At 39.7% G+C, this 13,898-nt stretch overlaps 1 protein-coding gene across 1 annotated transcript in view; it reads left to right on the plus strand.

Annotated features, from left to right (window-relative positions):
- ITIH3 (inter-alpha-trypsin inhibitor heavy chain 3) overlaps positions 1-12,683 on the plus strand; it is a 25,269-nt gene extending 12,586 nt beyond the window's left edge. The window contains exons 10-21 of the mRNA XM_035894673.1: positions 498-623; positions 873-1,054; positions 2,035-2,220; positions 3,158-3,297; positions 3,689-3,884; positions 4,528-4,531; positions 7,400-7,447; positions 8,047-8,160; positions 8,773-8,977; positions 10,105-10,277; positions 12,315-12,426; positions 12,526-12,683. Coding sequence (XP_035750566.1) covers positions 498-623; positions 873-1,054; positions 2,035-2,220; positions 3,158-3,297; positions 3,689-3,884; positions 4,528-4,531; positions 7,400-7,447; positions 8,047-8,160; positions 8,773-8,977; positions 10,105-10,277; positions 12,315-12,426; positions 12,526-12,655 — 1,616 coding nt within the window. The 3' untranslated portion in view covers positions 12,656-12,683. The remainder of the gene's footprint in view (positions 1-497; positions 624-872; positions 1,055-2,034; positions 2,221-3,157; positions 3,298-3,688; positions 3,885-4,527; positions 4,532-7,399; positions 7,448-8,046; positions 8,161-8,772; positions 8,978-10,104; positions 10,278-12,314; positions 12,427-12,525) is intronic.
- The last annotated feature ends 1,215 nt before the right edge of the window (positions 12,684-13,898 follow it).

Raw genomic sequence — 13,898 nt, forward strand, 5'->3', positions numbered from 1 at the left:
CCTCTCCTATGAGGACAGGCTGAGAGACTTGGGCTTGTTCAGCCTGGAGAAGAGAAGGCTGTGGGGAGACCTGATTGCAGCCTTTCAGTACCTAAAGGGGGCCTATAGGAAAGACGGGGAAAATCTTTTTAGTAGGGCCAGCAGTGACAAGACAAGGGGAAATGGTTTTAAACTAAACCAGGGTAGGTTTAGACTAGATATAAGGAAGAAGTTCTTTACAATGAGGGTGGTGAAACACTGGAACGGGTTGCCCAGAGAGGTGGTGGAAGCCCCATCCCTGGAAACATTCAAGGCCAGGTTGGACGGGGCTCTGAGCAGCCTGATCTAGTTAGCAGTGTCCCTGCTCCTGCGGGGGGGTTGGACTAGATGACCTCTAGGGGTCCCTTCCAACCCAAAACATTCTATGATTCTATGATTCTATGATTCCAGCGACCTTTATTTGGGGGCTTTACTTTGACTGTCTGTGTTGAAACCAAATTTCTCTGTCTACCTCGCAGTGACAAATCTCCATGGTGGTATAATGAGAGGAATTGATATGCTGAATGCTGCTCATGAAGGAAACCTTGTGCCCAAGAGAAGCGCTTCTATAATTATCATGTTAACAGATGGCCAGCCAAACGTAGGTAAGCTTGTGTGGGATGGAATAATAAAGAGAGTGAATTAACTATTAAAAAATGCTCAGTTAAAATTGTCTCCATCTTTGACTTCTGGATGTTTTTTTGATTTAAATGCTGCTATACCAGCATCACACCACTGAAACAGGTTTTTGATAATGCCTCCTAAGAAATCCAAACATGGCTAGCCTCATTTCATTTAGTGATAATTTTATCTGTTTATGAAGGAAAACTCAACCTTTTTCTGGTTTGATGCAGGTGTATCAAATACTCAGGACATTCAAGCACATGTAAAAAAAGCCATTGAAGGAAGATATCCCTTATACAATCTTGGATTTGGCTATGGTGTTGACTATAGCTTCTTGGAGAAGATGGCCCTAGAGAATAAAGGATTGGCCCGCCGGATTTATCCTGACTCTGATGCAGCTTTACAGCTTCAGGTACAGTAATCACCACTTAAATTGCACGAGAGATCCATTAATTCAGATAACTATAGGATGTTCTTATTTTGAAGTAATTGAAATCCCAAAGTGTAATCTGGTACTGAGACACTAAGGAGCCTGCTGTAATCAGAATATGAGTTGCATTTAATTTTCCCCTTCCTTTATATAAGCAGAAAGTGGAAGGACAGTAAAGGGGAGATACTGTGGGCTGTGAAAGAGGGTTCAAAACTTGGTGTAGGGTGACACAAGCCATGGTTCTGAAGGACTCTCTGGTGTGCGGCAAAATCACTGCAGTCGTCATATCTCCCATACCTCACAGACCACATAGTTAATGTCTTGTCACAGGGAGAGAAGGATGACAGAGCATAAAGGCTCTGGATATTCTGTCCTTAAGAACTTACTGCAAGCAGGTGTATCTTACCATACTTCTGAAGCATTTCATAGTCTTATAAGGCATGAGAACAGGAATAGGCAGTACAGGGTTGACCTTTTTCACTTCTCACATTCCAATAGCAGCCATTTGAAAAATTGACTAAAGAATTTAGATACTGGATTTCATTGCAAGCTCAGCCAAAATCAAATTTGTAGTCTCCTTTGGCTTATGTTGTCATTTCAGTCTCTGCAGGGAATATATCTAGAAACCTATTTTTATCAAATGGAGGGAAGCTTGGGATCCCTCTTGATTAGCATTGATGGAACTCATCATCCACAGCATGTTGTTCTCAGAGGTTTTTCCTCTGTCTTAGTGAGACTGAGGAGTTTGTACGTCCTTTCTCAATTCCATTATCTGTAGGTTTTTAGGCCTTGTACTCTGATGTTTAACTGAATATTTAAATATTTCTTCTAAAATACACTTTTAGTTTTCATTGCTGAAATAGCAAGATGTTTCTGGGTATAGATCTACCTGTGAATTAAAGAATTAAATAAACAATGATAGTTAAATGTTTTCCTTTTTTTTTTTTTTTTTTATCCTGTAGGGGTTTTATGATGAGGTGTCGAATCCCATGCTCACGGATGTGGAGTTAAACTACCCAGAAAATGAAATATCAGACCTAACTAAAAACAGTTTTAAGCATTTTTATGATGGGTCTGAGATTGTGGTGGCTGGGCGCTTTATAGACAACAACCAAAACAGTTTGACTGTAGGTGTGAGGGGTGAAGGTGTAAGTATGGATTTCTTTGAATTGAGCAAGGTATTTCTTTGCTACGCAAAATGAATGTTCAAAGCTGACAATACTTAACATATTCACTGGTATACTGGTGACAGGATGTGTTACTGCATACATGAGAAACTAAATGCACCGAAGTCATTGCTTTTAAAACTGCAAGTTACTTGCCTAACTCAGGTATACTAGGGTCAGTCTGGAATAACTTTGTGCAGTGTGACTGGATTAGCTTGGCTAACAGATTTAATTTTTTTTAGTTTAGTCTCTAAATACCCTACCTGGCTCTTTCAGGAGCCTAATGTTCAGTCTTCACAAACACTAGTCTTCACTGGGTGAAGAAAACTGATGGATAAGCCAGCTGAATATTTGAAATGCCTTCCTCTTAAAATAGAAGTCTACTTCTAATACGAACCAAGTGATCTAAATACCTCTCCAGATCTGGATTCTGTAAAAATATTTGCCCCTGATATTTAAGAAACACAACACAAACCTATTACAGATGATGTTATTGTAAATACTGTGAACTGCACATATGCCCCAGGCACTGTGGTGTATTAAATGTATTATATTAAATTAGGTATATTTCATATACAAATAATATATTATTAGTAAGTTAGCCAGCATATCTGCTTGAACATGTTCCTATATGAAATTGGCGTCATAATCAAAGTTCTTTAAATCCTGAGTAGCTAAATTCTAATGAACAAAAATGCCATGTGAATTTGGAAACTGCATTATGTCCTGTAGCGTACACTACTAACCTTCACAGAACAAAGATCGAGATACAACATTGACAATTTCCTGGGCAAGTGCTGTGTGGGACCAGACTGTTTTTCAGTTTAACAAGATTTTCAGATGCAATGGTCTTGATTTTGGGAGGTTCTGGAAGTCCCTGGCTACTTATGATACAGAGAAGTTTCCTTGTTCCTGACAGGCTAATGACGCCCTGTCATATACTGCACAACAAGATGCTGAGCAAACAGCTAAAGATTTCCAAGAACAAGAATACATATTTGGAGATTACATTGAAAGGCTCTGGGCTTATCTCACCATTGAACAACTCCTGGAAAAACGGTAACTATAGAATAACATCTTACCCATGAAGCCATCTGACGGGGGCATCTTCTAGGATGTCTAGCTGGAATTCACATTGCACTGAGGTGCCAGTAGGAAAGCATAAAACACAGTAAGGAAAATCCCCCACGCCTATTCTCCTCCCCAACCTCAGTATTCCTATTTCAGGTTGCAAATTAAACAATTTTAAATTATTGCAAATATAAAGTACAGTTTTGCCTTTTTCTTGGCTAGCCAGGGGAATCAGAAGCTCTCTTAGACTGTAACAAATATTCCTTATTGATAAATTAGCTGCAGAGAAATTACTTCACTTTAAAGAAAAAATATTTGTTCCAGAGTTCATTGAGTCATTTAGCAATTATTGATGCTAGGAGTCTCTACCTGTATTCAGTATTGCAGCTACAGGAGACGAAAAGGAGAATCTTACAGCCGAAGCCCTGGACCTCTCACTGAAGTACAAGTTTGTAACGCCACTGACATCCATGGTGGTAACAAAGCCAGAAGACCTTAACAATCAAGATGGGATTGCCGATAAACCCATTGAAGGTATAGACATTTTAACAATTTTACTTTATTTGAGAAGCCAAGTGTTCCTTTGACGTTCCCCTAAAGAAAGGCTTTCATGTGGGCCCAGTTTTAAACACGTATCTGAAAAATCTACTTTCCAACCCTCACACGTGTATGGTTTATGCAAAATTACTTTTCATTGTAAAGCTCATTTCCATCAAACCATCCTTTGCTACTGAATCATACAGGCAAAATACTGTAAATTTAGAATACGTGTATTGAAGCTAAATATATAAGTATTTGAAGGTAAATATGTAAAATATTACGTCCAAAAAAATGAAAACCAAGAAGCATTTCTAATCTAACTATCCAGCTATATTCAGTTTAGTTCACATCACTTTCTTCTTTTTTTTTTTCTACGTACTTTAACTCCAAACTAGGTGTCGTAACATCTTTCTACATGGAAAGGGGAAAATTTGCACGAGATCTTCCTCGTGCAGGGTATATCAGGTTGTAAAAAGACAGAGATTATATCTGTAAAACACAGTATTCATATATGTTGCAGAAAGATAAGCATTTATATTGAAAGTGCACGATTTGTTCTCAACTGCTTTGATACTTTGGCTAATTAGTAACTCCTTGCTCAGTAAAACACTGTGCTTTCACACAGTTCAGCCTCTTTGTTTAACCTGTGTGAAACAGAATGACTCTGTCCCTCTTTAGCAAAGTAAGGCAAGCGCCATCCACTCAGTGCACCCCAAAGCCACCCCACCCTCATCTGTATGTGTTGTTTGGGCCACCCTCATCTCCCCTCAGTCAACAGGTCTGACTAACCTCTTGTGAGGCTTTTCAGTCTCTTCTATTAGCATCCATTATTTTTTTTCCCCAAACATTTGCTCAGCATCCCTAAAAGTTCCTCCCAGGCTCTGTGTGGGCTCTCTGCTGGCTTCTAGATGAAAAACTTTCTTATCTATCTCCTGAATTTGGCATGGTAACTTAAGGCATTTTAACATAACAGAGATGCTTACTGGAGGTCAGTGGATTTTATTTTCAACTGGAGTGAGTCCTGAAACCAATTAATTGCTGAGTGCCCTTCAGAGCTGAAGTGCCCTTCAGGCACTCTGCGATAAAATTTTTGCATTGTTTTTTATAAGTACCGTAATGGGATACTGACATAAAACCACTTCATGTTTAATTTAACATTCAAGTCACTATACAGCGTAATGACTTTAAAGTTTACAGCTGGACTCCATAAGATGGAAAAATTTACCCAAATACTTGACAGAAGTCACATCCACCCAGAGTGATCTTCAGCTCTTTGCTTTCCCTTTCCAGGTACTTGTAGTACAGAGGCACCTTTCCTGAACCTCTTTCCAAGTAAATCCTCTTTGTATATTGAAAGTATAGAGCAGCAATAGGGAAAAATACTCAGAACGCCGCTGCTGTATAAGAAAAAGAAAATAATTTTTACAGAACCTAGAGTGTAGATTTACAAACAGGATTACTGAATCATCCAGTCAATACAATGCAAACGCCTTGAAAACTGCCAAAGAGTAAAACCAATAAGGAACATTCTGGTTTTGTGGAAATGGCATAACAATAAAACAATTGCTAATGGTGCTCTTGCATGTGAATAATTAATTGCAGTTTTGCTGCCCTACATAAAAGCTTTTTGCCTTCACTGTGTTTCTGTTTGATCTACCAATATTGAGTTATATCATTGTGAAGAAACGGAGTTGTAAGATACTGAGGATACGTGGTTGAATTGTCAGTTTTAATTTTTTTTTTCCTTAGAATATCTTTTAACAGGGTCAGAATCCTTCTTGTTTACAACTCAAACTGTAAATCTCTCTTTTTTTTCCGTTTACATCTTACCTGCCCATGGCAACAGCTGAAGGTATGTAAATTTCTTATTAAATTTACTTAATATTTTTAACTGTTAGAGATGTATTTCCTGCATCACTCACTCGCAGTCTAGGACATGATATTTACATTAAGTTCTTGATTAATAAATCAAGGCTGTTTTATAAATAGATTAAAAAATTTTCAGCTGGAAAAGTTTGTAAATTCCATGTTCAGTGTGGTTCCTCCTGTCTCTGGTAATTGCAGCATCCCACCATCCCAACATTCAGGCCTAGTACAACTAAGTTGCATTCCAGGGCTAGCACTGTTGGCTCCTGGATACCTGCGCGTAGCAGGCTCTCATACAGCAATGTCTTCATCAATGCTGTGATTGCTACGTCATCAGCACAAAGCCCCATCTTCAGATGCCCCTCCATAGCATCAGATGTAAAAAGAATAGAAGAGTAGAAGAATGTGGGAGCAGGTGGGCAAATCTTAGTGACTTCCCAGCAGTAGAGTTTAGAACAAGATGGCACAGAGGAAGAGCAGGTTGTCCCAGCCCCTTACAGAGCAAACCCACACCTTTGGAGACGTAACATTTTTGCTGAAAAGTAGGGTGTGCTTTCTGCCAGGTCATGACATGTGCTTTGTTGCAGTACTAAACAAACTGGTTTGACTAAGTTTTTCTTTTTTAAATATTTAGAAATTTATACATAATTGCAAGATTTTGGAGTTGGTTTTGATGGAAGGAAGGAAGTGGGAGAGATTGTTTTTTATTCTTCCTAGCCTCTAAAATAACGGTTTTGTTTCATTCACAGCACGGGCTGACACAGCTGCTAGGATGGGTAAGTCATTAGTTTAAGTTTCTAAATGAAGCAGCATCTGTCAAAGGAAATTGATTCAGAAAATTACTGAAATTACCAGAGAGATAGGAGCTGCCTTTTCTGGTTTTACAACTGTATTTTTAACAAGTAGTAGCAAATTCTGCTCACTGCTAAAATGTTGCTCAGTGCTACAAACACACTTAAAGGTTGAACAATACCAGCTGAAAAAGGTCCAGCTTTTATGGAGTAAATGCCAGTTCATCAAACCACCATCAGAGGATGGACTTGAATTTGCATCTCCTTTGGAATTATATAGAGCAAGGGACTACGATATCAGCATCTCTGCCTAAATTAATATGTTTAGTACTTATACAAAAGGGAACTGTTTTATGAGAGAGAGAGCGAGCCAGCAACTGACCCTTCAGACTGCTGGTTGGGCAGTCCTGGAAATGGGAGAGTTAGATTGAAGTTTTTGCTCTGCAGATGAGGCTCAGTCTCTCTCAATCTCTCTGTCTAGCTTTCTCAAGTCTTCATTGAAAAGACTTAAATTCATCCTGGAAAAAAACAAATGTCAAAACCTCAAAAGTTTTCAATGGATGATATTGCATTTCCTTGATGATAGACAGCGTAATCCTTAAATCTGAAACATTTGTGTCCTACAGATGCGTTATTTATTTGGGCCTTGTGGAAACCCTCAGAGCAATTTAGACTACAAGTGAAATCTGTCTGTATCCTGCAGCTTCGCTTGCTTCAAAAGGGGCACAGACTGTTGTTGCGTAGACGATATGCTTCAAAAACTAGGATGTAATTAGCAGTTTACTGAGCACATTAACTTCCTGACATCTTATATGGACTGTGCAGATAGTGTGTAAAATACTCCATTGTGATGTGAGGTTTTGTAACATTTTTTTTTCCTTTACTCTCTGCAGCTCCACAACCTTACCTATATACAGCACCCCCCACGTGGTATACTAGTGGTGAGTAGTTTGAGTGCCTGCTTAGGAGAACAGGAGAGGGCATTTCAGACTAAACTGCACAATTCTTAGGAGTCTTTTACATAATTCCCTTCCACAAAAGCAACCATTTTTTATTTGCAAGGGGATAGTATGTTAATTTACTTTAAACATATCTACATTTTTTTTAAAGATCAAGTCCCTGAGACAATATGTAGTCATTTTCTTAGTCCTCCTTCCTGTTGTTAGGCCTTGTGTTGGTCACTGCCTGTTCTCTATTTGGACGAACTTCCTGCCCTCCATGACACTTTCATGGCCCTCAGAGATAAGCGCTTAGAGGTGGCCTCCTGAACCTACAATCATGTGCCAAACTTTGCAGTGGTCAAGAGGCACAGGATACGTGTCATGTGCCTGGGAAAAAGGACGTACTTCACTCTGGGGAGATGGTAGCAGCTTCCTTGAGATCCCCCCACTCCCTTGGAGGATGGGCTGGACTAAGCTGGGCAGGGACCACTTCCTGCTGGTCCCCAGCATCAGCAGTTCCGTTGCCACAACATTAAGTGTTCATGCAGGACTTCGAACCCGTGTATCACTATACAAATACCAGTGATTTGCCTTTACAGTTGATGGAGATCCACACTTCATTATATCAGTGCCACAAAAAGAAGATGCCATTTGTTTCAATATCAATGAAAACCCAGGTGCTGTGTTAAATTTAATAAATGACCCAGTTACAGGTGAGTTTTTAATTATTTTAAATACAGTAAATCAGGATACTTAAAACAAAATGTCCTATGTTTAAAGGCTATTTCTCTCTTCTATTCCGCGTAATACTTTTATACTGCGTAAAACTTTTTCCTAACGAAGTTAGTAGAGTTCCTGTAGCTGCTATAGGGCACCATTACCATGACTCTATTTTCACTTCTTGGAGCAAAATGAACTTTTAAACTTTGTTTGAAAACCCTGGCGAGAGCTGAGAGACATAATCTGTCTCAGTGAGTAGTAGTACAAGCAATAAAATAATCCTTAGGTTGCCATTTCATGGATTACCTAGTAAAGAGAGGCCGAAGGTCTCACAGGCTCTTTATGCCCATCACTGACTCTGTGCTCTAGGAAATATTAAACTTTTCTCAATAAACCAATCAGGGATTGTTGTCTTTGTGGAAATCCACAGAACAGCCCCCAGAGCTTTAGTCTACTTTGGCACAAACACGCACAAGTAATTCTGATCTCTTTTTCAACTTGTACCTGTTTCCTTGAGTTGTTGTTAAATTTCCATGACAATCCTTGACATCAGTTGACCAGGTCCTGTCTATAAAGCAATACTTGATGTTTCCTTTTGGTATTAGGCATCACAGTCAATGGAGAACTCATTGGTGATAAGAGAGCAAATAGCGATGCAAAGATCCAAAACACGTATTTTGGAAAACTTGGCATTGCAAATAAGCACATGGATTTAAAACTGACGGTAACTCCTGAGAAGATCACCATTCAGAACGGCAATGAAAAAACAGGTTTCACCTGGCTTGACTCAGTCACCTTGCAACAAGAAGGGTAAGGCTTACAGAAAGAATATCAGGCTCCTGTATTACTTTCTATACTTTCTTTAGCATTGATCAATAATATACTTTTAAGATTCATTGTCTGAATATACAAAAGAAAGTGATTCAAGTCCTGCTGGATTCTGCTCTCTCCTTTGTTGTGTAACTGCTGAATGATAACAATGGTAATTGCTCATAAATTCCCCTGCTTGGAATAAGTGAAGAATTATCCCTGATTTTCTATTACCATGACTAAGGTAAAACCAGATTTGGTATCATGCTAAATGCAAGAGCATCTTGCAAATAGTTAAAGAGTAACTTCAGACATAGTGTGTAATCTTTCAAACAAAGGCATAATAATGTGCTGTAAACAATCTCCATGTTAAGAAATGGAAACTGATATTTAGAGAATAGGTACATTCTGCCCTGTCAGCAGGTGTATGTTTCTGAGATTCATCAATTACAGGATCATTTATACCTGTGCAAGAGGAAGTTTAGAAAAGGAATGGGCAGCATCTCCTTCTGCTCCTCACGTGCATGTTCATTGTGTGCCTGGAACAAAATTCCTGCCTTCTCAAAGCATGGCACTGCAACAGAAAGCGCACCAGAGCAAAACTGCAGCATGCTTATTTTTTTATTATGATAGCCATGTTGGTGATATCACTAACACAAACAGAAGCAAATCTTCTTTATCCTAGCACTAACCTAGATGGTTCAAGAGTTGTCTTTTCTGCAAAACAAAAGGAAAAGGTGTCAGGCAGTATCCAGGCAAGGAGGTGATGGTTTGATCAATAACATTTATATTACTGAGCATGAGGTGCTGTATCTACATACCACTAACCTGTCTGTGATTAATTGCACTGTTACAGGACAAGTTTTGGTAGAAACATCTTGCTGAAACGTTTAAAGGCGAGGTAGCCTTTTGCAGTGTAATTTAGTACAAGTCTTGAACTGTCTGTGAACATGCACAGATTCACACGGACCAAAGTAGGCAGCAAAACCTCTATTTTAAAAAGCACTGAGCAGTTTATAAAGCCTTGCCTGTTTGTTGGACATGTTTCTCTTTCTCAAGTTTTTTCTCATTGCTGTTAACTCTGGGAAGCACAATGCCCTAAGTCAAGTTTTTATTTTTTTCCTCAGTTTAACTTTGATAATTAACAAAGAAAAAAATCTGGTGCTCTCAATGGGCAGCGGTGCCTCATTTGTTATTGTTTTGCACCAAGTATGGAAGAAACACCCTCTCCACCAGGATTTCCTAGGACTGTATACCTTGGAAAGCGATAAACTGTCTGAACAGACCCATGGATTATTAGGTATGACTTCATTTAGTGTTTTCATGCTTGTCTTTCCTTATGAGGCTACATAATTTGTAGACAAAATCTTGTACTTAGCCTTTCTGAACTGAGATAGTAGAGGAAACGGAGATGATGTTGATTGGCCATATTGAGATTTCTGGCAAAATAGTCTGGGCTCAGGCTTTATGCATTATCTGTTCATGAAACCACTAGCATCCATTGTCCTTACTAGCATTTTTAAACCTCTTTACCTTGCTAAATCCCACCTACAGGTGGTGGTTTTTTCTTACTGCACTATTCCTCCAGTCTCTTTGATGGGTTGCTCTCTCCTTTCATCTTATCACTGTTCCCCCAAGTACAAGGACTCTGAGGAAATACGTGTGTTTGCACAATCAAAATTTGCCAAACCTCAACCAGTACATCCTTGTAGGAAGTTGTTAATGTTGCTTAAATGTTGCTTAGGGGAGCCCAGAATACAGACACAGTCTCCATAGGAGTATGGTGAATGCTTCCTCCTTTATTCAGAGTTACAGACATATTTATACTGAGGGATGGGGTCCACGCGACATAAACAACGCTTTCATTGGTTCAACAACATTGTCCACGCACCTCTAGATACATGCTGATTGGTCTAACACACAAACACACGCGCTATCATATGCAAGCCTTGCAATTAGAGTACAACCTGCTTAGTCTGCAAGCTTTGCGATTAGGGCACATCTTGGTTAGTCTTATCAAGTTCGTTTGTTCTAGTTTACAATACGTGCGAATTCCTCCTTTCAGGGCCCCAAGGACACATTGTCCTTATCAAAGCCGGGATTGTCCGTGAGATCCCATAGTATTTTATGGCCTTGTTGTTCAAGAAACTCCTCTACATGTTAAGGTATAGCTCGATTTACCAGGATATATTAAAATCACAGAATGCCTTGTATGTCTAAGATTTTCCTCCTGTGAGTGACATTCTGTACTCTAGTAGAAGGTGAAGTTCACCATTCAGGGATCAAAATTTTGTCCCCGTTGAATCCTGTTTTCTGCCCGTGTAGTGGGTTTTGTGGTGTGCATTCTTTGTTGGGAAATACACAGAGAACAGCCATTTTCCCTTGCCTTCCAATTTTCACTTGCAAAATCAGGTGAGGGCAGCAAACAGTCAATAAGTTTACTCATTATGGAAAATAATGAACTACTGCGAACTTGCTCTTCTCAGTCTTGGTGTGCATTTTGAGGCCTGAGGAGGGTGAGCCAAGGTATCAGTGGTAGCTCGTTAGGTCCATGTGTCACAGGAAAATGCTGTAACAAAACAGGAAAAGAGCAGATTAAGGATGGAACGTTATTTATGCTTTCCTGCTCCAGCCTCCTCAGGCTGAAAGACTTCTCCGCACGGAAGCTACTTTGCTATGGTGTGAACTGCAGGTAGCAAGAAAATTGCAAAAGCCCACGTGACACCTGGGTACACCATATCACTGACTGATGCATCTCATCGCTATTTTCATCATCTTTGACTTTGCCTCTGTACTTCACTAAGCAAACTGAGATTGGTGCTCATTGTAGCACTCAAAGCACCAGCAGCATCCAGCACCAGCCCAGACAGGGCAAAAGCGTGCGCAAGCTAATCCCGGCAGGAGGGCGAAAACTCCCTAAGGATGTCGGCCTTGTTCCAAGCATGATCACATCCAAAAATTTCAGAGATCAACACATGCATTATTTGATTAAAAAACGAAAGACTTGGAGAGTGTGTGATAAATACAACTGAACAGACAAGACACAAAGTGAGGGTATCTTGAAGGATATCTAGAAAAGGCTCATTTTACTGTGGGCGCAGAAGTTGGAACTTACATCCAGATGGTATGCACAGGATTCTGGCTTATAGAAAGAAAATAATTCCATAGGCATACGTTCAACCTTACACGAAACTCAGTGTTTGCTTATCCATTCAAAACCCCGAGGGAGCACGGAAAACAGCACGGGAGTGTAGAAATTCTGGGCTTTCTGTTTGGTTTGCTTCTGTTTTAATATGTGCAACATGCCTGAAATGGTAATTTTGGCTTCTGTTTTCAGGACAGTTTTTCCACCCCATTGACTTCACCATACTTGAAATTCATCCTGGGTCTGATCCCAAGAAACCAGATGCTACAATGATTGTTAAAAACAATGAACTGACAGTAACAAGGTAAAAATAATTAAGTCCTTAGCAAAGGGTTAGGGGAGATTACCTTGTCAAAGCACAGTTTCTGTTTCGAAGCTCCCGTGACTGTATTTTCCCTTTCAGGGGCTGGCAGAAGGATTACAGACAAGATCCTAAGCACGGCATTGATATTCCTTGCTGGTTTGTTCATCACAATGGAGCTGGGCTGATAGATGGTGTTCATACGGACTATATTGTTTCCAGTCTGTTTTAAACAAGTACAACTGCTTCCAAATTCATGGGTGTACAGGGTATCTGTCTGAAAGAATGGTATTTTTCAATGTTTAAGAAGTATTAAAAATACATAAGCTTATCATGTTTGGCAATGCCAAGATACGATGGATTCTCACAGAGACTTACTGCGTATTTGATCAAATCTCACATGCTAAATAGCTGTTCTGCTTGTGTGCGCAGATATTGCTCATCCCCTGAAATATCCTCGTTTTGCTGAATTAATGCCCTAGTTTTAAAATTCTGACTTAAAATGTTACTTTGTAAAACATAACCAAAACATTTTATCCAATTTTTAATCAATAACTGGGTGTCAGGAGTGATTTAAATAAAAGCATCAATACTTAATGCCTTGCCCTGTTAGTCCAGCAGCTATCAATGGCGTCATTCTGCATTCACAAAGCCCGGGGTACCAGATCTGTTCCGAAGCGTGGCACAGGAGGCAGCTGACAGCCCGGCCCCTCTTTCAGGGGAATTCAGCACTCAAAGCCATCCGGCCACTTGGCTGTGCCGGCCTGAGGGCTGGTGCAGTGCCGTCACTCAAGATGACCGTTAGCGCCCAGGACCGCTGTATTTTAGTATCTTAATTTGAACTTGACTTTTGAACGCCCAGATCTTTATAAATTAATGAAATGCCACCGTTTCCAGCAGCACTCAGGTTTAAGTGATAGTAGCCATCTTTTGGATGGCATCTTTTTTGCCTAAGAGCCTTACTGTCTTGTGGTAAAATTCCTCCCTCTGTTCCCATAACAGCATTTATGTACGTATTTCAGGGCAAGAAACATCCCATTTATTTATATATTCATTTTGTACTGGAAGAGATTGTAAGCTATTAGTTCTAAAGAAAAAATAAGGAGCTCTCTTATTTACTTTGAATTTTCTTTTAATCGAATCAGCCATAGGAAGGCAATTGTGGTCTTGCATAGCAAAATAGAAAATCCCCCTACTGTTACATGACAAGGAGAGAAAGTCAGCCTGTGGGAAACCAGAATGCAGACACACACAAGGAAAGAGCAGTGTGGTGGGCAAAACAGAGATGACACAAGATGTGATGGGTTAAACTGAAGAAACAAAAGTAGAGGTGAACAAAAATGCCACAGAAAAAACAGAGAGGAAAAATATACTTACTGTTAAATTTATGGGAGAGTCAGGCCTTCTCCAGGAACAAAATCCTTTCCTGAAAGCAGAAGTTTTGTAGAAGGAAAAAAAACAAACCAGTTCTTGTG

This window comes from Egretta garzetta, unplaced genomic scaffold (genome assembly GCF_000687185.1).
Source record: "Egretta garzetta isolate BGI_Z169 unplaced genomic scaffold, ASM68718v1 scaffold215, whole genome shotgun sequence".
Lineage (NCBI taxonomy): Eukaryota > Metazoa > Chordata > Aves > Pelecaniformes > Ardeidae > Egretta > Egretta garzetta.